The 26,404-nt window shown below is 44.6% G+C and overlaps 1 protein-coding gene across 1 annotated transcript in view; it reads right to left on the bottom strand.

Annotated features, from left to right (window-relative positions):
* Positions 1 to 26,404, bottom strand: part of LOC124997775 (centrosomal protein of 112 kDa-like) — a 116,387-nt gene that overhangs the window by 17,048 nt on the left and 72,935 nt on the right. Inside the window, 3 exon segments of the mRNA XM_047571756.1 lie at positions 6,481 to 6,545; positions 10,004 to 10,105; positions 16,099 to 16,188. Of these exon segments, the coding sequence (XP_047427712.1) occupies positions 6,481 to 6,545; positions 10,004 to 10,105; positions 16,099 to 16,188 (257 nt within the window).

Below are 26,404 nucleotides of genomic sequence, written 5' to 3'. Positions count from 1 at the left end.
AAATGGCAGCCAACTATAGTATGAAAGCGAAGGACAGGGGAGAACAGAGGGAGAAGTGCTGTTGTCAGCAGAATCAGATGGCATGCAGCGAGCCGGGGAAGATACAATTAAAGTGTGGAGTTAAGACAGGCTTTGAAGTTGGACATGGTGCATAATACTCTTAAAAGTTAAGGAAGGGCAACAATTCACCGGTTTGTTATGGGGCTGTTTTGTAAGGGGGGAGGTGGGGGGGTGACAGGGGGTTTGTTTTTGAAAGGGTTCAGTTTGAGGGGAATGAAGTTGGATTTCAAGCACCAATTGGCCCCAGAAGGATGTTTTTTTTTTCTTCCTTTGCAAGTAGGAGTCTGCGCCTACCTGCGAATTGTGAAGATGGGGATGGGTGTGTGAAAAATGGAAGAGGGAATGTAGAACAGAGAGCGCGGCAGGTGAGAAAGAAAAGACTATGAAGGAAGAATGAGACATGAAATAGGTAGGGAATTGGTTGCAAAAAGGCAGAGAAGAAATAAATGAGAGGAAGGGAGGGGGGTGCGTTGAAGGTTATTTATTGTTTTCTTCCCTCGTTTTAATCCCATTTTGCGCTTGACTTTTAAGTCTACCAATGTATAGAAACAATGTCGGATGCACTGTCTAATCCCGTTTGGGCCATGAAGCTCACTCCACGCTAAGAGTAATGACTTTCATTTCCTCCGCAGCTGAAGCGCTATGCAGACACTTCACAGGTCGGACGCCCCAGTTCTGCCATGCTCGACAGGACAGCGACCCGTCTCTGAATCAGTGTTAACCTGAATCCAGGAGTTCCTCGCTCACCCTCGATCAATAAATCACTTAAACCAGTTCTTGCTCCTTCTTGACTCTGAAGCGCTGGGTTTGCCGACTGGTAGGTTGACTGAATTCCTTGTGCATTCATCAGATGCCAGATTGGATCTCTTTGCCTGACGCTTGTTTATTTATTAAAGGGGTGTGACATATCAACAGGGTGAGGTCCAAACCAGTAGACAGTTCAAAGCGGAGAATGGATTTAATAAAAGGAATTTACTATTATCCGTCACGGCTACACAGACAAGCTTAATGTGTTTGCAGATTTAAGGCGCTTTCAGGCCGCGCAAACTTTTACATAGTTCCTATAAATGAACTTATATGGACATCCTTGGTGTGTCCACAATGCCGGAACTAAGGACTATATATGTGCTTAGACTCAGACACAGTGAATTGTCCAGCTATGGGTGTAAACTTACTGGTCAAATACATGAAGGCTGCACCGGCAAAGACCATTAAAACTGTACATGTAAAAGCAGCCGCTCTTAATGTTCGCTTATAAGAACAGTAAGAGATAAGGTGTTTATATATGTGTTCTTATCTGTAGTTTTTTTTTTTTTTTGGACAATCACTGCCCAAGGAAGCCCCTTTCACAAAAAACGAGGTTGGTGCATGTTGATTTGGGTTTTTCAAGCAGTATGAAAGGGTCGACCTTTTATCTGCTCAGCTCGGCTTCAATGTGAACAGGAATGCCGCATCGACCTGCTAATTTACACAATGGCGTTGATGTATCCGCATGTTGCGTTTTGATTTTATCAATGGACGGCCTGTCAGACTGTTATTGTAGCTCAAAAACAGAGCAAAGTATTGGTCTGCTTCCATAAGAGACCGTTCTCTGAAGGGCAGATATTTTTGTCCATTTTTTCAATCAAACTAATCACATGTGTTGTTACATGATCGTTAATGGAAGCGCATAGGTGAATTTGCCCTACGTCATGTTCGGGAAATCGCACCGAGGAATCGTGGATGTAAACTGCGCTTGTGTGGTTGTGTTTATATATAGGTTATATAGTGATATGGTACACTTTTTTATCGATCATGGCAGTGCACTGGCAAGACTGCAAGATCTGAGCTGCTCTGCATCCGTGGAGAAGAGGAGATTCGGTGGCAATGTGTAATGATGACTCTCACAGCGGGAGATCAGACACGGTACTGCTGGTGATGTGAAAGTGCACCAAAGATGGGTCGACCCGAGTCTAAAAATCATGTGTCGACCTAGTATTTTCAATATGAAAGCAGTAATCTTGAAAGTAGGAATCTGACCGAGTATGGTCCAGATGCCTAGATCCTTTCCTGCCTAGCCTGTTTTGACTAGGACACATCAAGAGGTAACTTGTGTAGATTCTGGGATACCAGGTATGCTGGAATGTATTTCAGAGTACAGTGCCACTCCAATTACCAAATGACTTCAAAGTCCGAACTACCAAGAATGCAAGAAGTCCGATGTGGTACTGATAAAACCTCCATAGACTGGGAATGAAGTCCAAGTTTTAGTCCATGCAACGTGATTGTATGCTCACCACATCATTCCTATCACCCTTGATACTGTATATGTAGTTCTTGGGGTAATTCCTTAGTGGGTAATTAAACTAAGAGATTCACAATTAAGAGAATGGTTTGGTCCAGAAGAGTCTATTATATGTAAAAACCATACAACTAAAAGCTTAAATCGAAAAGCTATAAATAAACAGAAAAGTGTGCTATTTAAAACAGCTTTATCCCAAATTATATGAACGTAATAAACTGGCTCAAGAAATGGGACAAGGAGGGAGCACATGCAAGAAATGTACTTATTATGTACAACTTATTAGTCTTTACACAAAAAGACAATGGATGGTGACAGTGTATGGATGTGTGTCAAAGTGTGGCCTAAAATCAAGGCAAGGTGATGCAGGGTGTACTGATAGGAGCAGTAGGGTGAGCACGTGGGTCAGCTACCATCAGTGGGAGTATGATCACAACACAGAGCTGAAAAGCTGAAATAAGAAAGGCTGTGAAAGTGATGGCCAAAAGAGGCGTTCTCAGCCTAATGCACATTGGTGAGTCACTGCTGCTATTATATACTTTAGCTATTATCGCTTTAAAAGAAGGGGCTGAGAGAATGGTAGCAGATACCCAGACAGAGACATAGTGATGCAGACAAGCCTCCCACTCTGTCTTTAACGCATTGGGCTTTTGTCCCTCTGCTCAACTATCTGCCCAGACGGTACATTCAAGTCACAGTCACACAAATGTAACCTGGTGTGCCTTCTCCCAGGCTGCACAGCCTCTAACCTGTTCTGAGATCGCGCAGCTGCCTGCATATCCTTTTCATAGCCAACACTGCATTTGAGTGACAGGGCTGTGGGAAATGATATATATACGTATACATATATATATCTGGTAGCTAGCAAAGAGGCAAAGACAGAGGGCGCAGAAAGCAGGGTGGAAGACAATAAATAGCGTAAGTGAAATCTGTTGAAGGTGTTGTTTTTGAGAAGTGTTGGCGATAAACAGGTTTATTTATGCAAGCAGCGTAGAGCAGCCAAAACCGGCCTCCTAGGGTCTGACTCAGAATTCAGCTCTATAAAAAGATCCAGCGGCGGCACACATGCTCACGCACATGCAAACAATACCTTTGTCAATCACGCGCTGATATACAGTCAATCCCGTAGGCCTGCCACAAGCACTCAGAGTGAAGGGTGCGTAGCACATGTCACATGCGTAAATATTGTGTCGGAGCAAGGAGCGAGGCGGCGACTGCCCACAAATAACCGCGCTCTACTTCTGATTGGAAATTACTTACTATTACAATACAAGAAGAATGAAATATACGGTCCTCCATACAGAGGCAGGATATTTCTGATTTGGACTCATGCAGCAGTTTCTTTTTTCCAGCGTGCGGTGGATTTTAAATTCTTGGGCACTCAGGAAAACCCCGGATCAGACAGTGAACCGTTACGACCCCCAGCCAAAATATCACCTGAAAAAGCATCATTCGCCAACTGTGGGCACTAGCACGCAGTGAGAAAATATGGTGGATGAGTAGGAAGCTTTGGTGCCGTCACATAACTGCCTGATGTGGAGATTGAGAGGCGGCAAAGGGCTTTAATCCATAAAACAGCTAAATCAGCTCTGTGGAAATCACATCAGTGGTTTGTATCAACAAAGCCGCAGAAATGTAAGCATTTTTCCATGGTGGTTCGCGCACCAGTGTTTTTAATATGAGCAGCATGTTCAGTTTGATTGAGCATCTGAGAAGGTGCACTGTTGCTACCAGCTCTGTAGGATAAGATGGAGGCACACAATGGTCAATCCTGCATCAGGTAAACTGCCTGTTTATACAATTATAAGCTAATATGTGGTAGTTGCAGTAACCTCTATAGAGGGTATGCATGTGATGTCACAGCTAGTTAAATCTCTGTGGTAATGGCCACTGAGTGGCAAAAATTGACAGTTGAGCATGGAGATTAGGAGCATTAGTTTGAATCATAGACTTTAATAAAGTCTAATCTGCAAAATTAATTTAAAAAATGTGAAGAGCTGTTGTGTGATTGACTGCTCCAACAGATTTGAAAAGCAGTCAGAGATATATTTTCACAGATTTCTCTTACTCCCAAAGAAAAGACAAGTAAATGGATCACTGCATTATGAAGAAATAACTGGAATCCAGGCACAGAAACCTGGTGTTGTGGTTCACATTGACTGTCAGGTAATATTAATTCATGCTGTATTTTTTGATGAAGTCATACTTTAAGTTACTTCTTAAGTTACGTTATGGAGGGCTGTCTGATACGTTTGTGGATGTTGTTGTTTTGGCGTAGTTATGGCCGACAGTAACTATTTCAGTTCCAACAACAACTAACAATGAAACATTACTTCTCAGTAAAGCTCTTAGCGTTTTTTATTTAGCTACATTTATCATAACTGAAATGAACTAAAACCAACTTAAACTAACTGCAACTGAACTTTTCCAAATCCATACTAGTTTGTATGGTTCACTGTCGAGTCCAATTTTCCTTAATTTGATATGATAATCCACATTTTTCCCGGTCTCGCTGTATTTACTGATACATTTCACTGTGTTTTTGCTACTCAGGTGACAGTGACGTCAGTGCACACCCTCTATAAGAGGTCTCGGTAATTTGTTTGGAACACGCGGAGTCCTCTAAGACTGCACTTTTTTAATTCTTACAAACTACCTCTGTCAACAGCTAACACTAAACACTAAAAAAGTGTATTAACAACCCCATCTACCAGGGCACCGATACCACTGGACTCTTGTTGCAAACAATGCCCAATGTCTGACAGGCCCTTTTCTGTGATGTCTTGGCTCGACTGGACAGATCGTCCATCTTTATGCAGAGGTATCGACACTTTTTTGCCTTTACAACTGGTCAGACAACGCGACGTACCAGTTAGCTTGATCGAAGCATACCAAGGCCATTACTGACACTGCAACAAAGATATACACCAAAAAACCTTACACATATTTCCATAGATGGACACAAATGCACATGTGCCAAGGAACTATGTTGCAATAGTTATCAATCCTCTGTGCACTCCTTCCAGAAACAACAGGCTTTGTGCTGAAATACTAAATTCCAGGTTCTCAGACACTGGTTTGACAGTCCTCTCTCCTTTCGTCTCTTTTTCTGTTCTTCCCCTGCCCTCTCCCTCTTTCTTTCTCTCTCTCTCTCTCTCTGTCTGGGTAGCAGAATCAGCACATCAAATAAATACAGAGAGGGGGAATCATGTTTCATCTGGAGACAGCAGAGCAGGTCGCAGACAATAGGAACACATGAAGTGCGTGAACCACGGGTGTAAAAAGTACCCATTTCCAATGAAAATAGGTGCAGAGGCCTCTTTGAAATCACATCTGATTTAGGAATTTAACAACACCTTCAAACTGTTTTCCAGCAGTAAAAAAAAAAAAAAAAAAAAAACAGTGTAGTCTTTGGAAATGGTCAACACTCAAGCCCATGCATTCCTCGCCTACCGGAGACACAAAATACCTCATTAAGAAGCCTTTCCTCGGTCCACCAAATATTATCATCATAAAACTTACAAAGTCTCCAAAGTTGCTCCAACGTCTAGGTTATTTAGCCTGAGTCTGAATGGAGCCGCTGGTTAAACACAAAGCAGCGGTCGAGGAATAATCCCCGGGCCCAGGACTGTAGCGTTTGGCGCGGGGTTCAAACGATCAACTCACAGCGCTCTCTATCTGAAGCAACGCAAACCTCCACTCACTCCCTGCAGTTCAAATGGAGGTTTGAGCAGAAAGTCGTTGCTAAACAGTCTTGGGGGAGATGGGAATTCAAAAGTCGTTGACACACGTGTGATGGTCACAAAAAAAAATGAGGGCAAAATCATCAAAAACAAAACAAAAAAGTCAACAAAACAGTCTTTTATTAAAAGAGTATAACATCAAATATCAGTAACTACAATAGTTGGAGGTAACAGTATAAAAAGTCATATTAATTGAACAATGTAACAGGTTGAGAATGTGAATAAAAATAAAAGTAAAAAAAAAAAAAAAAACATGTTCCAACAAGAAAAAGCAAAAATAAAAATTGACAATGAATAAATATATCATGAGAAAAAACAACATATCAAACTGATAGGTGGCTGGTTTAGTGGCGTGACAAGTTTGTAAAAAAAGCTGTAACAGTCAATAATGCTCACATCTGAGTGGAGATGTAGTCCTTCATGTCGCGGTGTAGGTCAAGCTGGGGCTTCATCACTGTTACCTGTAGAGAACAATTAGACTCAATCATTTAAATACATTGATTCATAGAGTATTATTATAGAAAATAAACTCCCTGATTTCTTCATGGACCCATTCAGACCTTTCATTAACATCCTTCCTGGACAAGTGGCCATCTTAAATTAAGCATCTGAGATTGGTTTTGTTTCATTCATTCAGAAAAACAAAACGGAACGCACAACTGCCAGTTTAAGTGATTGCAAGAAAAGCACCACTAGCAATAAAAGACAGCCTCTTAAAATGTTTTATCCTTGTAACTAACTAAGGGCGCGCTGACACTAGGCAACTGTTCCGTATCCAAGCACGTTTGCCCCTTAAAGTATGGATGAGTGCAACTGTAACGTGTCTGAGTACGGTACGCTTCCCGAGGATGATATGTTTGGAAGACGCGTATCTGCTTTGTTTGTTCGCATGTGCACGAGCTGTGGTAAGTACGGGGCGTGTGAAACGTAACCATGACGTGACCACGACGTATAAAGCAAGCGACCATCCCTCCATCACGACAACAATGGCGGCGGCAAAAGGTTCACATTGGTCAGGGGAAGAGGGCTGACTATTTTGAAGATAGTTTACAAAGAACAAGAAAGTCACTGCAGTAGTGTTGTCAGGTTAGGGTTAGGGTTAGGGTTAGGGTTAACCGTGTATAAACAGAGAGGGAGTCATTTGAGCTTCAGTATAGTATGGGACAACTGGCTGTAGTGTGTGTGCACCCTAAATAATACATAAACCTAAACAAGAGCTGATTGGATCTCAAGTCAACTGAGGACACATGTGGAGAGGCATTTTAATACCAGGTGTGAACCTTGATTCTCAACATCTAAGTCATGTTAAGTAGCGCGGTGCAGTGAAATCTTTTTTTTTTTGCTGTGACGTGCGTGACTGGCAGCCCTGAGAGATGTTTGTAGAGATGTGAGCGGTGTGGTTTAACGCGGCCTCTTATCACTGCCTATGTATAGATGCTCTTAATAAAAACAGAAATGACTCAAACAGGATGGATGGGCGGTGAATGAGAGCCCCCAGGACAGGAAACTCTCATACTCAAATACGCGTAATGCCTCTGAACCATTAAAAGCATGCAACAGAAAGAGCTTGAGGCTATTGGATATCCGTGCACATCTGTAGCACGCTTTCTGAGGTACGACGGCGAGAGATTCGGGTATCTGATGTTCAGTAGCTCAAATATCAGAACGCAAAGGCACCTAAGTGCGCATATTTGCTACTCTAAACAATCACGCCAACCTCTTGCTGCGACAGGCATCCAGATCTTCCTGTAGCAGAGAGACCGTCTTCTGAAGGAAATGAACCTGCAACACAGCGACAAAGAAGCACAGAGTATTCACCAAAATGTACTTCCTTTGATTACTTGCTTAATCAGTATGTAGGAAGCAGGAAATCAGTTCATGCGGCTACAGTACAGTAAGCACGGGAAAGGAGAAGAAAAGCTTGCTTGTTGACACTTGGGCCATGACAGCAGGGGCTGAAGTCATGAGTTCAGGGCAGCAGGGTTAAGACACACTGGGACACAATGGAAAGAACGGGCTGTAAGGTTAGTTGAGGTTAGGATGCTGCGAGGGGAGGCAGCAGCAGCAGCATTCTTTTGTTTGGGCACCGAATGCACATTTATTTATGTGTCTTTGACTGCGAAGAGAAGCTGAACCCCATCTATATTTACACCGCATCTATAGCCTGGCAGAATAATCACAGCTCCAACAGAATCTGTATTGTTCTGAGAGCATTGTGCTCGAGCCGAGCATTCCTTTCTGTGGGGGCTCAGCTCAAGTTCGAGCATTTTCTTATGGCACCTCACGTATAGAATATACGCGAAACCCTGGCGTGATGTGGTTGGAAGCTTCCAGGGAACGCTGCACTGAACAGACTCCGACATGCCGGCTCATAAAAAGTGTTCACTCGCAATTTCTACTTGTTCTGACTGATTTATAGCGGTGGAACGTCAAAGACAAAAGGATTTCATCCTCAGAAACACTGCGGACAAGAATACCTACCGGCGGCGATTGCTGCACTGTGGAATATTACAGGTCCTACAAGTTAAATACTAAAGATTTGCTCTCAATAGGGAGATCAGTGTCTCATCTTAGCTGACGGGGATATAGAGCATTGCTCACTGACACGCAAGGTGGGTGTGATCTTCAACAGGGCTTGAACACGACATTACACATAATCCTGGATTCCTTAATATTCCACTATCGAATGTTTGAGTGTATGATGGCATGCTAACTGGCTCATTAGGTCTAGTGGGCGGCTCAAGTAATGTGTTAGCTTAACATGCTTTCAGCATACTAGCTGCCCTAGGGCTAGTATAGTAGATAGAGTGCACTGGGCGCTATGTTGCCAGTGATAGCAATATATTGGCTTGGTGGACATGGTCAAGCTTACCCTATGAGAAAATACCTTGGTATGTAGTGGTTGAGATACTAGAATACACTGTTGAACCTTTGAGATCAACAAAACTGTGAAATCACTTGTGGTCAACACAACATGCTATTTCGATACCAGACTCCTTTGTTTGGTATGGTCAGGTCAAGATTCATTATTCATCCAGAGGGATGCAATCTAGTGATTACTGGTAGAGTTGGGCATCAATCACTTCCATCTTAGGACCGGCTCCGAAGTTAAATCCAATCCTGCTCTTCAATCAGCCTGCACACCTTTCATCCATCTTTCACCAGCTCGTTGTATCTGCCTGTGAGGTAAGTAAGAACTGCATTCCTCTTCCTTGTATTCTCGGTTGACTTTCTGTAAGTTGTACCTCTCCGTGGGCTTGGACAATTACTTATCAACTCAACTGCCAGATCTCTAGCTTGGCTCAGTACCACTCCACCTACTCACGGTTAACTCAGCCTGCTTCCTTCCTGCCTACACCCTCGCCTGCCTGCCACAACCAACCGCTGTCAACAGTCACCCTCAGCCTCATCATTACCTGCCAAGATTAAAATAAATATCAATTTTCACCACAAAACCTCTGGCTCTGTGATCTGCTTTCGGGTCTATTTTGCACTGCCTTGTGACAGGGACATAGTACCAGGGTTAATTCTGACAAGCCAGTTGGCCCAGGCATTGTAGGTTCGCTGACTCAGTGCAGATATACTGTAAGGCTGGATTAAGCTGTTCAGCATGTGCTCTTTGTTTCGATGACAGTAAATCTGCATGTGGACGTTTGACTGTGTTTTGCATTTTAGGCTATTCCAGATTTACTGTATTAGGGAGAATGGGTTTAATTAGCCAAGTGTGCTTATACACTCGAGGCAGAAGAAAGGCTGCTCATCTGTATCCTAGTAGTACAACGGGTGGTTTTTCAGTATGTAAAACATAGCAGGTACAGTTTTATGCTATGGATGGAAGAGAGAGGAGAATGTGAATATTTATAGACTGAGAATGAGAACCCAAGCCCGAGTTACATTTTGGCAAACAGTTAGTTCTTACCTGAGTTTTAAGGGAGGTGATGGTGTCCTCCAGTTCCTTTCTGAGCTCAGCCGGCATCAAGCCCTTGATCCTCTCTTCATACTCCTGACGCACCAGTGTCACCTGAGAAAAGGGAGGAAAGCCAGAGTCAGGACGCCTTAGGAAGAATGGTAATACATTGATTCCACAATGTTCTAGTGGGAAACCCTTGGACTTGGCATTCATGTGGATGTTACATGAACCACCCACCAAGACCAGACCAGGCACCTCCACCCCCATAGCAATGACACTCCTTGATGGCAGGAGCCATTCACAGCAGGACAAAAACGCTCTAGGAACAACTCAAAAAACACGAAAAGCAGCGCAAGGTGTTGACCTGGCTTCCAAGTTCTCCTCAACCCATAGGACCCAAAGGTCATCCTGTTGCCAGTCACCACAGGACACCCCTGAAGGCCCATGTCCATTCTCTGATGAGTCACTACTGTTTTGGAGTCACAAGGGAGACCTACACAATATCGTGAAAGGTGGTCATAATGTTATGCCTGACTGATATAACACTTATATTCTAATACCACAACAACACCTGTAATCTCAGCCTACCCTGTTGCTGAAGCTGACTAAGACTCTCTACCTCCCTCTCCAGACACACTCACATTCATGGATTTGCAGATATGCCAAGCAATCCAACAACTCCCTTGTAGGAGAAGCAAGCGAGCACACCGTCACACACAGTCTGTGGGTATCCCCTCTTTATTCACGGCTCAGAGTATTCCCTCGCTCTTCACAGCTCCTTCACATCTCCACAGGGGGCCCGCAGACCAGCGCGACTCGCTGTGCACAACACTCCCCCTACTGGCTGCCTGGCTGGTGACTACATCTCGAGCTGACACAGTTCGTTTCTGGGCTCAGCTCCGCAGGGTTTGGAAGAGGACAGGGCCACGGTGGAGGGCAGGACACATCAAACGCAGTAGCTCAGAAGCTAGCTAGCTATCTCAGCTAGGGAGGACTGGAGGAAGTCTGTCTGGAGCTTAATTACACTCCACTAAACCAGAGGCTGATTATAGAAAGTTGAAAAGGGTTTGGTTAGTGCAACCCCCACTTTTTACCCACAAACACACATGAATGGACACACACACACACACAAATACACGCACACACACACACGCGGAAGCATACGCAAACACAGAGCTTTTATGGTATTGTAAAAGCATTTATGGCATTCTAAAGAGTTGTTGAATCAATTAATTTGGAGCTTGATGAATGGTTTAACAGAGCCTGAGGAATTAATGGGGGCCTGTGAAAAGCAACACTTCTCGCTCACATATTTCACGTAACCAGGAGAGAGTTTGGGCATCTTGACCAACCAGTAATCTCCTTGACAGAGCCAAAGTCCGGCTACCATTCAGAACATCCCCACCTTTCATCAGATGCGTCTTTCAAGTGAAGAGACCGTGAATGAGGAGAGGGGTGAGGGGAAAAAAGATTGGTTTCCCTAAAATAATCATCCTGTTGTGGATTTAACTGATTGTTCTGGCTTTGGCTAATTAATCTTCCTGGGCACAATGAAAGGGATTTGGAAGCACTTCAAAGCAACCCGCAGTATAAATGATCCCAACATGAAGCAGCTAACTTCGTCTCGGCACAGCGTGCCACAGATTATTCTGCCAGAACTTTGCCAATTTTCATGCTCTTTCTGACCTATTCATTGTGAAGTGTTGGACCAATAACACAGGGTCAAGAATCCAACCGTTTACAAAGATGTGTCTGTTTCTTGTCGTGTGAGAACGAAGTCGGGGATAATTCGCAAGTGACACTTTCAAATAAGTGTCAAAAAGTGGCAGGTCTGTGAAGCTTAAATTAAAATGTCCAGGATTTAAAAAGGAAGTCGAAAGCAACAGGAGTGCGGACTGTCTGTCTATCTCTATCTATAGTAGCTTCTGTAGTCATAACAAAATGGCAATCCAAGACAAAACACATTTCACTACCCCAGACCAAAGCAATAAACAGTGGTTGAATAAACACATCCCTTACCAACCACCGAGTCCCTAGATTCTTCAAAAGCCAAGCTTCTTAGTTTTTGCATTCTTGGTTCATGTATGGCGCAGTCACCGCAGCAATGAGAGATCTGCTCTGCCTAAATTACAAGCTCCTTTGTGGCCAAGCTGTCTCAATTTTCCGTCCCATACGTTACAACGGGCAAGGCTGCAACAGCATATTCTTCGGGACTTGCAGAGAGCTAAGGGGATGACTGGATACTGTACGTACAGTTGTGGGGTTGATGCAATACGAAAAGCCATAAACCTTTGGTTTAAGAATAACAGTTTTGGGAAGCCAAAACTAGAATAAGTGCATCATGAAACAATAAGGCCACACAAGGGGTTGTGCAGACTAGTCAGTTTTTTGCGACTTTTCTGCTGTGCCATGAAGCTTTAAGCATCACGTCAACTAGTCACATGACAATAAGAACATGGATGCCTCCTAGAAGATAGGTGAGGAGCCCAGCAGGTCTTGGCAGCAACTAATAATGTGTGGAAATACTTCACTTAAGATGAAACCCAGGCAAACTAATCTGAAAAGGCATCTAATAACGCTAGCAGATGAACGGTGCCAATACTCTCGACAGCAGTCAGGTAACAGAGAAAAGTTGTTTGCAAATCAACAATTTAGCTGCAGTACATGGACAAGGATTCAGAGAAATACCGCTTTTTTTTCTCAGCACTACGCTATGCTATCTCTACGAGTACTATTAAATGCTAACGGTGGTGCTGAGTCGCAGCCTTTTTTTATACAGGCTATACATATCTGCAGCAAACAGTATGTAGCACATGAGCTGCCTGTTCTCAGCATGTACTGTATGTATTCAGGTCAAGAACATACACTTCATTGCAGAGCATTGTGTATTTACTTACACAAAAGATACACATATAATCAGCACCTATGACTTTACATTGCACTGACTGATTAGTCTCACCATTGCCGTACATATATATAGATCAAATTTCACAATAGTCTAAAGGTATATAATGTGCTTTCTACTTTGCAGTAGATTAAAGTCTTGGCTATCACATATTAACAAAACATGTCTATCTAAGTCTTAGCCATAATCTTCTGTGCAATGTGCATAGCAGCAGCCTTTTCTGCTCTTGTGTGGAAATCAATGCTCAGCTCAACAGACAATCATAGGCAAGATACTAATTTCGAATTCACCCCACCTCTCAACGGAACACACACAACTGACTTCCAGTGTCTTGCTTGTTCAGAGAGACGACATTCACGCATCAGACAGCATTCTCTTGCCTTTTGCAAGGTCCCTTTTCTCACATCGCCATTTTTCTTCATGCTAACAAACATTTTTCTCCCCTTTCAACATCTTTTTACAGCAAAGGCGCGTTTGTTTCGCTGACAGGTGGAAGGTGACAAGTGACAGCATCTGAGAAAAAAAAAAAAGAACTCCTCGCCATTAGGACAGATGTTGGATGCCTTTGAACATTACCGCTGATCAAACCTTCCGTGAGAATTCGGTCACTGACGGACTCCAGGCGGGAGTGAATGGGACGGAAGAGAGAGGAAGGGAAACACAGAGGGAAAAAAAAAATGTGACACTATTTCCCCGAGCAATGAAAAGGGGCTTTCTGAAGAAAATCGGGTTTCATCTCCGCAGCTCTTCTTTAAATGAGATTTTGTTTGTTCCTGATGAAGCGCGATTCTCTGGTTTTGAAGACAGTGAGGAGCGGCAGACGTTTTCCCCCTCCCAGTCATCTTAAAATAACATTTCATCTATATATAGTCTTTAGATTGTGGTTTTGACTTTCCCTCGCGTTGGTACTGTCACATGGCGTGGTTTTTGACAGCTGCCAACAGAAAGGAACAAGCCCTAAACACTTTCAGTGTTCAAATGAAGTTTGTCACAAACGTTGGAAAGCTTGATGTATGCTAATGAAGTTGGGTGTGCATGTGCGGGGCTTGTGTGGGATGGGTTGGGGGGTGAGCAGCTGCTGGAAAGGAAATTTTTTGATATACACCCCCCCTTTCTCCAACGTGACAAAAAACTCTGTCAGGAACAAGAGGGTACATCAAAAATGACGCCACTCACAAAAGTTTGCACCTCAACATCCACCTAGTTGGCACTCGCGGTGCAGTTTGAATTCAGAAAAGCTTTGCTGTGAGAGGGGAAAATATTAAGTCGCTTTCCAAAAATGCAAAACAGGAAAAAAACAGGAGGAGAGTAGAAGCAGGTGCAGATCTTAGTGAAGTTGTCAGAACTAAAGGACGTAGCGGTGTCTGCGGGTAATTTGATTGTAATAATCAGAGCAAACAGGAAAACGAACAAATAAGCTCACATAAGTTTAACTCATCTGCCATTGTATGCCAGCATGAGCACTGGAAACAACAGAACAACAGAAATGATTTATTTTTGATTACATCAAGTCCGATGTAGCTCCGAAACAGTTCATTGTGTGCGCCCTGTCATTATGTATTCCTACAAAGAGCCGCACACTTCAACATTCTGCTCCTCTCTTCAAGGAGAACCGAACCACACGGTGAGCTGATGATCTGATATTTTAGAGTGGGGGAGTCTGTCAGGGTCCTGCAAGTGTAAGGCAAGCAACATCTGTGTGAAGTCTGGGAAGAAAAGCGGTTTTAGCATTCAAAGGATCGTATTACAAAGACATATCCTGGCGGTATCGGTGTGAGGTGACTCTGAGTAGATGGCCTTAGGTTTAATATCACAAACAACACAGGAATGCACAGATGCCCGCAACGCTGTGTGCATGTATGATGTTCAATGTATTCTGGTCACGCAACTCCCGTTTCTATCTTGGTGAGGCCATTCCATTGACATGTAACTGGGTTCCCTTCCACCTTAGCCTAACCTTAACCTTCTCAAGTAAGCGCATAACACTAACCCTAACCCAACCCCAACCCTAACACCCTTGAGAAAGCCAAGTCTTAACAAGATATAGCCCACAAGACGCAGGAGTGGTATCCAGCTGCCAAAAGCCCAACCTGCTCATACGCACCAACACACACATGAACTTGGATTTCTTCGAGCGATTAGAAACTGGGTGGTCTACATTGCCATTTGCCACTTGCAAATCGATGTGAAGTACCAAAATCCTCCCCCCAAAAGTTCCTCGAATGGTCACTTAATGTTGGCCCAAATTTTAAGTCAGTGATCCCCGTGTTAAATTGCCCACCCGTACAGCAAAACTAAGCATGTTTGCTAAATATAACATGCAGATTCAGGATTAAACCCTCGGGCTACACTCATAGGAAACAATATGCCGGTCCCACGGGGCTCGGCCGGTGACCGGCGGCTCCTAGAATCCATCGACCCCTTCCTGTAGATTCGTGATGACCAGACACCGAGGAGCGTGACGAGTGTGTGAAGTGTGTACAAGGGTCAGGGGGGGGGCGGTTCAGAGCAGACACAAGAGAATGAACGCCTTTGGCGTACATACCACGGTACAAAGAACAACCTCCTGTGTGAGTGTTGTCATTACCGCTTTCTTCTCTGTGTGTGTCAAGGTCAAAAGAGGGCCTGATTACAGGGCATTCTGGAGAGCCACGTGTGTGTGTGTGTGTGTGTGTGCGCGCACCAAGAGGCTTGCCTTTGAACGCAGGCAGCAGCGGCATTCCTGGCCCTAGGCGCTGGGTCTTGAAGCCAGATCTCAAGGAATTTGGGAAATGTGCGAGGGGGCATATCTTTGACATGGCAGGGTGATGAGGGGAGGGCAGGAAAGGAGGGAAAGTATCTATATGGTTTGTTTTTTTATGGTCTTTTGGAGGATCAAGCAAGGATAGAAAATTAAGAGGGATAGTGTAGCAACGTGAGGTGATGGGAGAGCAGTGATTGGTATTGATAGCAGCACAAAGGTGTGACACTTTTGACTGTGTTTCGGTACCATAGCTATAAAGGATACACTAAATGGATAGAGGCTGCGCGCTGTCAAGTAGCAAAAACAGGAGTGACACAAAGGCTTGAAAGAAAGCTAATGCCGGGCAGTGAGAGCGATGCGAGGGAGGAAATGAGTTTGAGCGGGGCGCTCCGTCTCCCTTGCACATGACTGACAAGCATGAAAAAGGAACAGAGAAACAAACGGCAACTGAATTACCTTCTCTTCGGTCTCCAGCTCTTTGCTGAGCAGCTTCTTCTCGGAGCAGTGCAGCTGCCTCTGCAGACCTTCTACCTTCTCCTGCAGAGCCTGGGGGGGGGGTGAGAGACAGAGAGACAGTCCTTTGGCTGACTGACGGAAAAAAACAGAAAACCGCTGGAAACGCGTGTGGTGGTGTGATGTGTAAGTAGTGCAAATTCACAAATATAAATCCACAATAACATCTAAGCTGGCAAGATGCACCTGCTAAAACCCACTGAAGGTTCAGATAGGTAGACAGGAAAAAGGACGGATGGATATTGATGAGAGATGCCGTCTGTGCCGATTTTTTTGAGCGTTAAAAGACTAGTAATAACATCCTAAGAGTATTGACTCCCCCTCTGCACCGGCAACAGCTCCCGCACAATGCAAAACCAGATGTTTCGGCGCACATGTGGATACTTCATCTTGGATTAGTCTTCACGGAAAGCAGCCTGTGAAGAAGGGCGCATGCACACACACACACACACACACACACCTTAACATAAAAGCACAGGATTTACACTTCCACGTACAAAAAAAAAAAAAAAAACACCTCTAACAAGTGTGTTGCTGGCTAGCATCAATATCCGCAGTGGCTCACCCCACCAGAGCTGAGCGAGCAGGCCAGGTGTTGGCTGCTTCGTTCTCCTGAGCTGAGGGAAACACAGTCCAGGTGAAAGGCATGACCGCTGCCGACATAAATCACACGCAGACTGTAAAGCTTCAGGGCCAGGATGAACTTCTCTGAGAACTACAGGTTCTCAAACACTTTGGCTTTAAATATACGATGGAAAAGCCATCGTATATTTTCTGTACTTTTGCGTCATATAATCATTTTCTTTCAGTGGTGGTGGTTCGATCTCGAAACATCGAGATCGGCTTACTCTTTTTTGAGTTGTCCGAACAACACTGATGCAGGCGATTCCACTGTGTAGTGAACCTTTCCCTTAGCAGAGGCACATTTAGTCCTCTGGAAGATGAGTTTTTACATCAACTCACACATTAGAGCTCTATAGCATTTCAGCTCTTCATCATTAATGGCCGCTGCTTATTTTATTAATCAATGTATTTCTTAACCATTCACAAGCCAACCCTGATCTCTAGCTCCATCCAGTGCAAACCCTTGCCTTGGATTTCATCAGTTTGTTTTGTTTATTGGGGAATCAAAGCCTCGGCGACACTGGATAGTATTTTCGGTAGTCGTCAGACTGTTGTGAAGGCGTTCTGCTTCCTTTGTCTTTTGGACTTTTTCTTTCCAAGGAACGACGCGCCAAAGTTTAAAGAACTTCCAGGAATGAAGGCCGACACCTGCGCCAGAGCCAAAACGCCGCACTATGACTGACCACAAAGACTGTCAACGGCCTGTTAGCACATACTGTACGTCCTACGAAAGACTGAGAAACCAGAGGAAGTACTCTTAGCTAGGAGGCTACGAAGCTAGGAGGAGCTACAACCAGAGAGCATTCCTCATCCTGATCCAACCAGATAATCGTGGACTGCAGTTTATCCATTGTAGATCGTCATGGCATAGTGAAAATAAGTATGGGAAGTATTCATATTGGAGAAAGATGTCAAACGGCTTGGTCCGATACAGCCTTAAAAGCATAAATGCATTATAAAGAGTCAAGTTGCTGTTTTCTGCTTTTGGGGAACAGATGAACTACTTTCTGAAAATGTGACAGTAGATATGCACGCATTTCCAAAGTTGCTACAGTGGACGAAGAACACGAGAGACCCGGACAAAACCCCCCCCTTCCTAAAGCCACGTGTGATTCACTGTGATGCAGCATTTCTGGATCATGTATTCTGGGAAATAAGGCCGACTACACGGCCTCATAGTGACGTGTTCTCCTCTTTCTTGTGGGTTCTACGTTTGATCTGCTCAAAACAAGTCTGAGGGCAGAAGTTCACTTGCCACTTTAATAATAGAATCACATGGGAGGATTCTGCTGATGAGCAGAAACGCTTTGTGAGTCAGAAAGAGCTTTTAAAATATAGTATATATCAAGCGTGGTCATATTACACGGAGGTAGCAACAGATAATGTTTTAAGAAAACGTTTTCTGAAAAAAAAAAAAAAAGCCAGCGAGGCAGAGAGCACGGACGCCTCAGCACAAAACCTCCGGATGCAGTAGCAGCATCTGAATGTGATTTCAAAGCGGCGCTGGGGCTGTGGCAAAAAGCCTCAAATGGTAATGATATTTTCAAATTAATGCCGCCAATAACGACAGCCAGTTCTCAAATCACAAAAATAAATCTCAACCACACATTAGAAGAACAGTGAACGGACTGGGGGAGCCGTGAATGCATCAGGTGATCTCACGGGCAAGGAAATAAATATAAAATTAAATAAATAAATAAATCAATGCATGCGCTGCAGCCCAATAAGCGTCACTAGTCTCGCAAGGGATCACGCAACATGTGGGAGAAATCCAGAACAACACAACGGAAGACGTCACCAAACCTCAGCTTTGCGAAAATCTCTTTCACGACTAAGCAAAACAGATAAATAGCTCTAAATTAATCAATACTGAATCGAATTAAAACCTCGTGACTCGCAACGGAATCGGTTCAAGGAAGCAGAAGCAACAGCCGCCGCGTTTCAGTCGCGCTGCGAGTGTCAAGGTGCGTGAGCCATATGTACAGGATCCAGCTAAAGTGTCTCCAGATGCTCACGGTGATATGGTATTTATCAGCCATGCAGACTGGGATCATTGACAACAGGCCAGGAAGTGAGGGTTGGGGGGGGGGAGGGGTCTGATTGCATTAGCAAGAGAGCGATGCAGGGAGGGGCTGCGGACGGAGAAAGAAGAGAAGGAAGCACTGGAAAGAAAGTTGTAAAGAAAAAAAAAATACACACAAACCGAAAACAAAAAAGTCCGGGAAGATAAATGCGACCGTATCGGGACGACGGAGAGAAAAGATAAAGTTCAGAAAGGTGGAAATGAAAAGGGCGAGATAGCGAGGAGGGCCAACATGAAGGAGAAAATGACGTGGCTGGAGCGGAGAGATAGGGGCAGCGGCGGAGCGCCGCGCGGGTCCTGAAGTCGGGGGCGCTTCAAGGCCTCTCTCTCACCTCTCCATCAGCAATGTGCCTCTCCCTTTCATTCCAGACTCGGGCTCAAAGGATTAGCAGAGCGCACGTGCACACAAGCACCAACAAACACACCGCTCAGAGCGATCCGTGCAGGTATAGGCATGCATTAATATTAACAGCAAAAGTTCTAAAATGTGAGTGCTACATTCAGTCAAATGAAGTGTGCAGTCACTGTGTTGCACACGCACACACACAAACACACACACACACACAGGGGCGCGCAGACGCACACCGGTGCCTGAGTCATCTTTCCTGGGTGGTCCTCCTGCGCAGATAAGGCAAGCATGTTTCCCTAGGGTGAAGTAAAAGCAACAGAGGGCAGGGGAAAAAAAAAGCAAAAGAAGAAAGAAGGGAGGGAATAGTGGGAGGAGGAAAAAAAGGCCAGGGGCCTCTTTAAACTTGGTGTTATGTTAGGAGCCGAGTTGCTTTTCATGTGCGGCGGGGCCTTCTATTTGCAGCGTGCTGTCAGAAGTTTCTCCCAAAGTCTGGATTAAAGAGATCCTCTAATGACACTGAGGCTGGACGACTTCAGACAGCAGCAAAAACCTCACGCTGCACCGCCTCCAGCCAAGGACGCGCTCACACACACACACACACACACACACACACACACACACACACACACACACACACACACAACTCAGTATAAGAACAGATACATGCACAAGGGGTAGAAAGCAAACAGACATACATAAGCAAAGCATGTGGATTGCGCCCACACGCCCACACACACACACACACACACACGCACACACACGCATCAGCTTCAGCAGAACAAGGTGGTGCGTGTATGTATGGCTACTGATCTAATAGTAAATAATAAAGGAGGCGCTAACCTCAAGGAGAGATGGATGGCCAGAGAGATGAGCACAGACTCTCTTTTATCTGCACATTATCAAAGGCTTGCGGGAAAGGTAAAGAAGTGAGTGTAAGAGAGAAGCTGTAGGTGGAGGCGAAAGGTCTCCCTCCCGAGGTGTTAGAGAAGAGAAACTTTTGCTTTTGCCGTCCGCCTGTCAGTTGTAGGAATAAAAAGATGCGGTTTAGCAAGTGGACCAGGAGGGCCCCTCTGAAAGATAACACTGCTATCGGTGTGAATTGACTTGCTTTCAGTGCCGCACTTTGATCCTCTCAGCCCCTTTTTCCCAGAGTTGATTTAGTATCTCTGGCGGGGAGATACTGCGACGGCGGCAGCGGCGGCGGCGGTGGAGGAGCAAATCGAACGGTTAGCTCGCGCCTCGCGACACGCGCGCACGTGCAAAGTTACGGAGGCGTCCTTCCTGGTACTGATGAAAACCGTGAGACAATTGCCGCGCTAATGAAGACGTGTCGCAACCGAGCTATGCCCACAGGGGGAACACGCTGTTCTTCTCCATCTTCCCGTCTCTGTCTCTTTCAGCTGCTGTGAGCTACGGTAGAAAGAGAATAAGAAACAGCCTTGAAATATGCACCATATGCCTGCTGTGTGTATTTGTGTGTGGGCATTTGTAAATTTATTCTGTTTACCAAATAATATATCATTTATTCGGTGTTAGGCTGAGCAAAAGTTGCAAATGCTACAGCATCCTTAAAACTCTTGAGATCTTACACAAAAAGCAAAAGTTTTAATTAGAATCTGATGTTCAGGTTGTTAGCAGGAAAATAATAATAACAAAAAAAAAACATTCAGACTGCTACAAACATGAGCAACACTGTGTGACTACTCACATTTATTTTACACAATTACAAACAATTATTTTACCAAAAATAGTAGAAGTCTGTTTAATACCGCTTTCACACCGAAAAAAGCACGTTGCCGCGAGATTTTCTGACTACAATCGACCTGCCTCGGTGGGTGTTAACAGGCTTTCAGACTACCAGCAGTCCCGGGTCTGACCTTCGCTGTGGGGTGGGATCTCCCAAGCATGACGTAGGGCTAATTCACATACATGCTTCCATTAAAGATTGTGTAGCTGGACACTTGATTTCTTGACAGAAAAAACGGAAGAAAAATCTCTGTCTTTCAGAGACTACTCTTATGGGAGTGGACCAAACTTTGCTCTCTTTTGAGATCTGAGTGAGCAGCTCTCGCAGCCCTGGAGCTTCTACAATGACAGCCTGACGGGCTGCACGGCGACGGGCAGGTACATCAACGTCATCGGGTAATTTAGCGGGACGACGCGGGAATTGTGGGCGGGCTGAGCCGAGCCGAGCTGCTGATGTCTCGGGTCCTTTGAAGGGCCATTTGACCCGGGAAGAAATGCAATTTCACACTGCTGAAAAGACCCGCAATGACCTGGGACAACACAGAATTTTTGTACAGTGTGAAAAGGGCTTTATTTACATCCCATAACCAGCTGACCACTGCACTGCGTTACCTATATATATGTATTCGTGGCTAAGGCTTTAAATTTGTTTTTCTAATTTTCATTTTTGAGGCTCCTTTGACTTTTTTTTCGACATACACCAACCAGCCTAATATTTTTTAAGTCTTGACCTGTCGAGACTCATGCTAGACCCCATGCTCTGGTATCTGGCACCAAGACAGCAGCAGGTCCTTTAAGTCCTGCAAGCATTGAGGTGGGGCCTCGAGCACGTCCGATGACTCTGCTCGACTGCATTGACACCTGGGGAATTTGAAGTCAACGCCTTGAACTCATTGTTTCTCTAACTATTCCTGAACATTTTTTGTCTTGTGTCACGGTGCGGTATCCCCCCTAGAAGAGACAACTGCCATCAGAGAATGCGGCATCTGTGAAACAGTATACATGTTTTGCAACGATACCTAAGTAGGTGTCAAAGTAACATCCATATGAATGGCAGCACCCAAGGTCCCCCAACAGAACATTGCCTACATCATCAAAATGATCGCTCACTTAGGAGTGTCATAATAATGAGATAATCAGTGTTACTCACTTCAGTTGTCAGAGGTCACAGTGTTATGTTATGGCTGGTTTGTGTATGTTTGACACTCTTCCCAGGTCCCAGGATGATAAATCAACAGTAGACCATACATTTAATTATAATTTTTTGGTATCATTTAGTAATTTACACTCATCATACCAACGTTAGGTGACCAAAGCAGTGCCAACCTGTGTCCAAACTTGGATGAGAGGAGGGTACCAGGGTCTGGCACAATCTCATCAGCATCACACAAATTATCTAAAAAACACTGATTTGAATAGACTACACTTTAGCAGATGCTAATGGTCGGAACAGCAATAGTTTGCATAGTTTAGTGCATAGTTTGCAAACCTTCTTGTTCTACTCAATGAGAAAGTTTGTCCAGACTTTTGTCTCACAGTGTAGATGTCCATTTCCAGTTTCCATATTCTGATAAGACTTGTGTCTTGCTATGTCAGGCTAGCAGAATATAATTATTTGTTTTATAATAACTAATTAAATTTAAACTACATAAATCTAAATACTATCATTAGGCAGAGTTTAAAATTGTACAGAAAGAGGGTACACTCTCTTCATGGTTTGTGTCGGTCTGAAAATACTGACTACATTTTAAACCTTGTACATCGATATCTCCACACTCACTCACTGTGGAATTTAACACTTGATGGTTTGCACTAACACAAACCTATTCACATGGCACATCATTAGGCGTAAAGGTAATATTGGATTGAATTAAAAAGAAAATGACCGTAGCATTTACGCCCACGCGTGTAGGAAAAGAAGAAAGTGACGGGAACACAGACGGTTAACAAAGTTCAGTAAACAACAAGCGTGCAGGCCAAGGTTGACACAAATGACTCGGATGTGCTGAAGGACGTGGACGGACACACACAACAGAGAAGACGAAACGCGCGCTCGCAAACGCACAACGATTGAAGCGGCTCAGAGAGTTTTGTACCACACCTGTTCTTGATCCACCGCTGCCATTCCTTCCCACAGGCAAAGTCATCCTTTCAACCCCCTCAGAAACTAATGCATAGCTAACTACACAACTACACAACTGCAAACTGCGCTGCGACAACTAGCCCCCCCTTGAGTGTGTGCGCGTTCGTGCGGGCTGTGCCTGCGCAAGACCCCTTGAAATTATTCCACAAAAGCCCAGCACCTAGATCACATGGAGGAACACACCGCCTTGTGCACAAAGGACAGCGCACCCTATATATTCACTGTCATCGTCAGACACTGCGAGACAATGGTCACTGTTGCATTATGTAATGTGTCTGCTGTCACCTCACCCAGACAACACTACAACAGGACCTCCTCTTTGACTTGCTATAGAAGCAACTGCTTGGATGAGCCTGGATCAAAGGTGTGTATCCCTGCCTGTGTGTGTGTGTGTGTGTGTGTGTGTGTGAAAACACTGAGTATATGTGGGTGTATGTTAGAGAATGCAACACTTTTGAAAGATGTACTGTAGAGACAAGGGCACTAACTCAAAGCTATGTTTGTGTGAGAGCTTGAGGGAGAGAAAGATACAGATAAAGGCTTAGTGAGAGGGAGAAAGGAAGCGTATGGAAGCTCATGTACTCTTGGTTATAGGTGTGTGTGTGTGTGTGTGTGAGTGTGTGAGAGTGTGCGCATGGCAACATTCGGCAGGCAGAAAGACAGGAAGCTCTGCTGTGGGGAGTAGGAACAGCGGTGCTGATCAAAGCTCAGGCGGGTGACACTATGGGCGGAGTGCCATTGTTTATTCACCAGCCACCTCTCCCTTTTGGCAGGGCGAGGTGAGCATGTGCGCTAGTGTGTGTGTGTGTGTGTGTGTGTGTGTGTGTGTAGAGGCAGTCAGAAGAGAGTTTGAGAAAGAAAGAGTTCGAAGATACGGAGTTGGAAAGATGGGGTGTGAGGGAGAGAGGAGACGAGGCCTGTGTGAGTGTGTGTGTGTGTGTCTTTCTACCTTTCTCTTGGCAGGCTAACTCGGGCTCCAGCTCTGACAGATTTGGCAGCTGCACATACAGTATCACGCAAGTGTACGCGCACGCACCCACACACACACATAAAAACACTGTCCGTTAACATGGCCACGCAAGCGTACATCGTGCACTTAAGCAATAAGAATGAGCCATTAAACTTCCCAGTTACCTCAAATTGTTGTGAAGCAACAACGACAAAAAGATGGAGACGCTTTGCCGTGAGACCACATGTAGGAAAACAGATGACATCAGCGTGTGAATAAACGTCTAACCCAGAAGCTGGCTACGTCCCAGTGTGCTACAGTGGCCCTTACCGCTGCCCTTACCTAAAATGAATAGACTGGACAGATGAAAGCAAATACGAAGCTTTCATCTTGCTTTCACCTTCCACAGTCGAATGACACCGGCACAGTTCCAATGCATTACAAGCGGCCACTCCTGCCTCGCCTGCTGTTATGAGATAATTGTAACCTAAATTTAACTGGATCGGGGCTACTACCTACGCTGACTACAGACCACACTGGAGATTATTCGTAGAATACAAATGCAGGGATCAGAGGTGAAAGGGAATTTGCAAAGGCTGTTCCTTGTGGATGGATGTGTTCAGATTTAGACAATGACCACTGAATCTTACAACTATAATTAATGAACAATACAGCAAAATAATGAGCTAAAGCGGTAAAGTCAATTTGGCTATATTGGAAGATTAATCGCGATTAATTGCGATTAATCGTATGATTCCTGTTGTTAATGCGGGACTCATGACACCTTGAAATTAAATGTACCTTAAAATCTTTCAGAATATTTGTCTGTTTTGGTGTTCGAGGGCACATTACTGCCCCCCGCAGGACAAAATAAATTACTACAAACGCACTTTCGATTAGTTTCCAAACTTTTTTTCTGCTGCTGTCATCATGTCCCCCACTATGAGCGGGCCATAACAGAATGAGTTAATCGCAGATTCAAAAAACTCTGTAGGGTTTAAAGGAACTAAAGCCCTAACTTGTTGCACACGACTGTTTGCAACACACATTTTTATATTCAGCCCTTTTTGCTATTCAGACAACGTGGAATGCTAAGTCGTGGCCCCTGTTTGAAACAACATGTCAAGCACTCACACACGCTTGTTATATGTATTTAAAAACACACAAAATATGCTCCCATGCACATGGCGCAAGTATACTCCTCCACCTAAACACCACATATACAAAAAATATAAACCAGATAATAAGCATACTTAACTGTACTACTGTTGTTCTAAAATAGGGTTTATGAGATACAAAGGTCTGTGCCGTTAACACCCACATATAAAAAAAAAGTCAAAGTACAGTAGAGCCACGGAGGGAGCTAAAATCAGGCCAGAAGCAGCAGAATGAGGCTGGTGAGGGGAGAAAAAAAAAGAAGCGAAAAAAAAGGGACATCTGATCCTGTGGAGCATGCATTCAGAACAACTGTTTTGGGATTATCCCAATTCAAACGCACGGCTAACTTTGATGTTATTTTCTTCCCCTCCTATTGTCTGAAGCCCCTCGCTCTCTTCATAATCTGAGCCCTTTGAAGTGAGCGGCATGGAAACAATGTCAGCAGGCGACACACTCCCTCCGGTGGCCCACTGACAGCTCTCCGCCGTTCCTTTCTTTTCTCTCTTTACCCCTTTCGTCTCAATCCTCACACTTCCTCCACCCTTTCATTGCCTCTCCCTCCCTTACTTCCCCTTCATTGTTTGCCATCTCACCCTTTTCCTCTGCCTCTTCTTTCAAGTTGACATCAAATGTTTGTTTTTATATTTTTATCTCTATTTGCTGCATGGACAATCTTACCTTCCTTCCTGGTTCTCCTTTCTCCCACATATCTGTTCTTGAATAAGTAATTCAATAACCGGAGGCTCATTAGCAGGTGGTTTATACAGAGAGGGGGGACGCAGATAATGAGGACACAGATAATGGAACTAGAAATTTATTGTCCGCTCCCAACGCGAATGCCAAGGTCTGTGTCTGGCAACCTAGTATAAAACAGGCTAATCTCTGTTCTGAGCGAGGGGGGCCCGGGCTACCAGGGCCTGGAAGGAGAGGACCTCTGAGGGAAGGCTCACAGACCTGCCTCCTTACTATACCAGGCAAGCTGCAACCGCAAACAGACAAGGTTGTGTTTGGAAACATGTCCCGATCCCAGACACAACAACTCTTTACTTAGGGAGCCACACCCAATTGACTGCTTGCTGCGACTGAGTTCCAGTCCGGTTGCTAGGGAAAAGGCAGAGTAAGGGATCCTGTGATTCCTAAAAAGATATCTGAATGAAGGAGGACGAAGATCAGGAAAGAAAATAGCATAGACGTGAA

Source organism: Mugil cephalus, chromosome 20 (genome assembly GCF_022458985.1).
Source record: "Mugil cephalus isolate CIBA_MC_2020 chromosome 20, CIBA_Mcephalus_1.1, whole genome shotgun sequence".
Taxonomy (NCBI): Eukaryota; Metazoa; Chordata; class Actinopteri; order Mugiliformes; family Mugilidae; genus Mugil; species Mugil cephalus.
The sequence above is the reverse complement of the archived record's forward strand: the minus strand, read 5'-3'. Positions and strand labels throughout refer to the sequence as shown.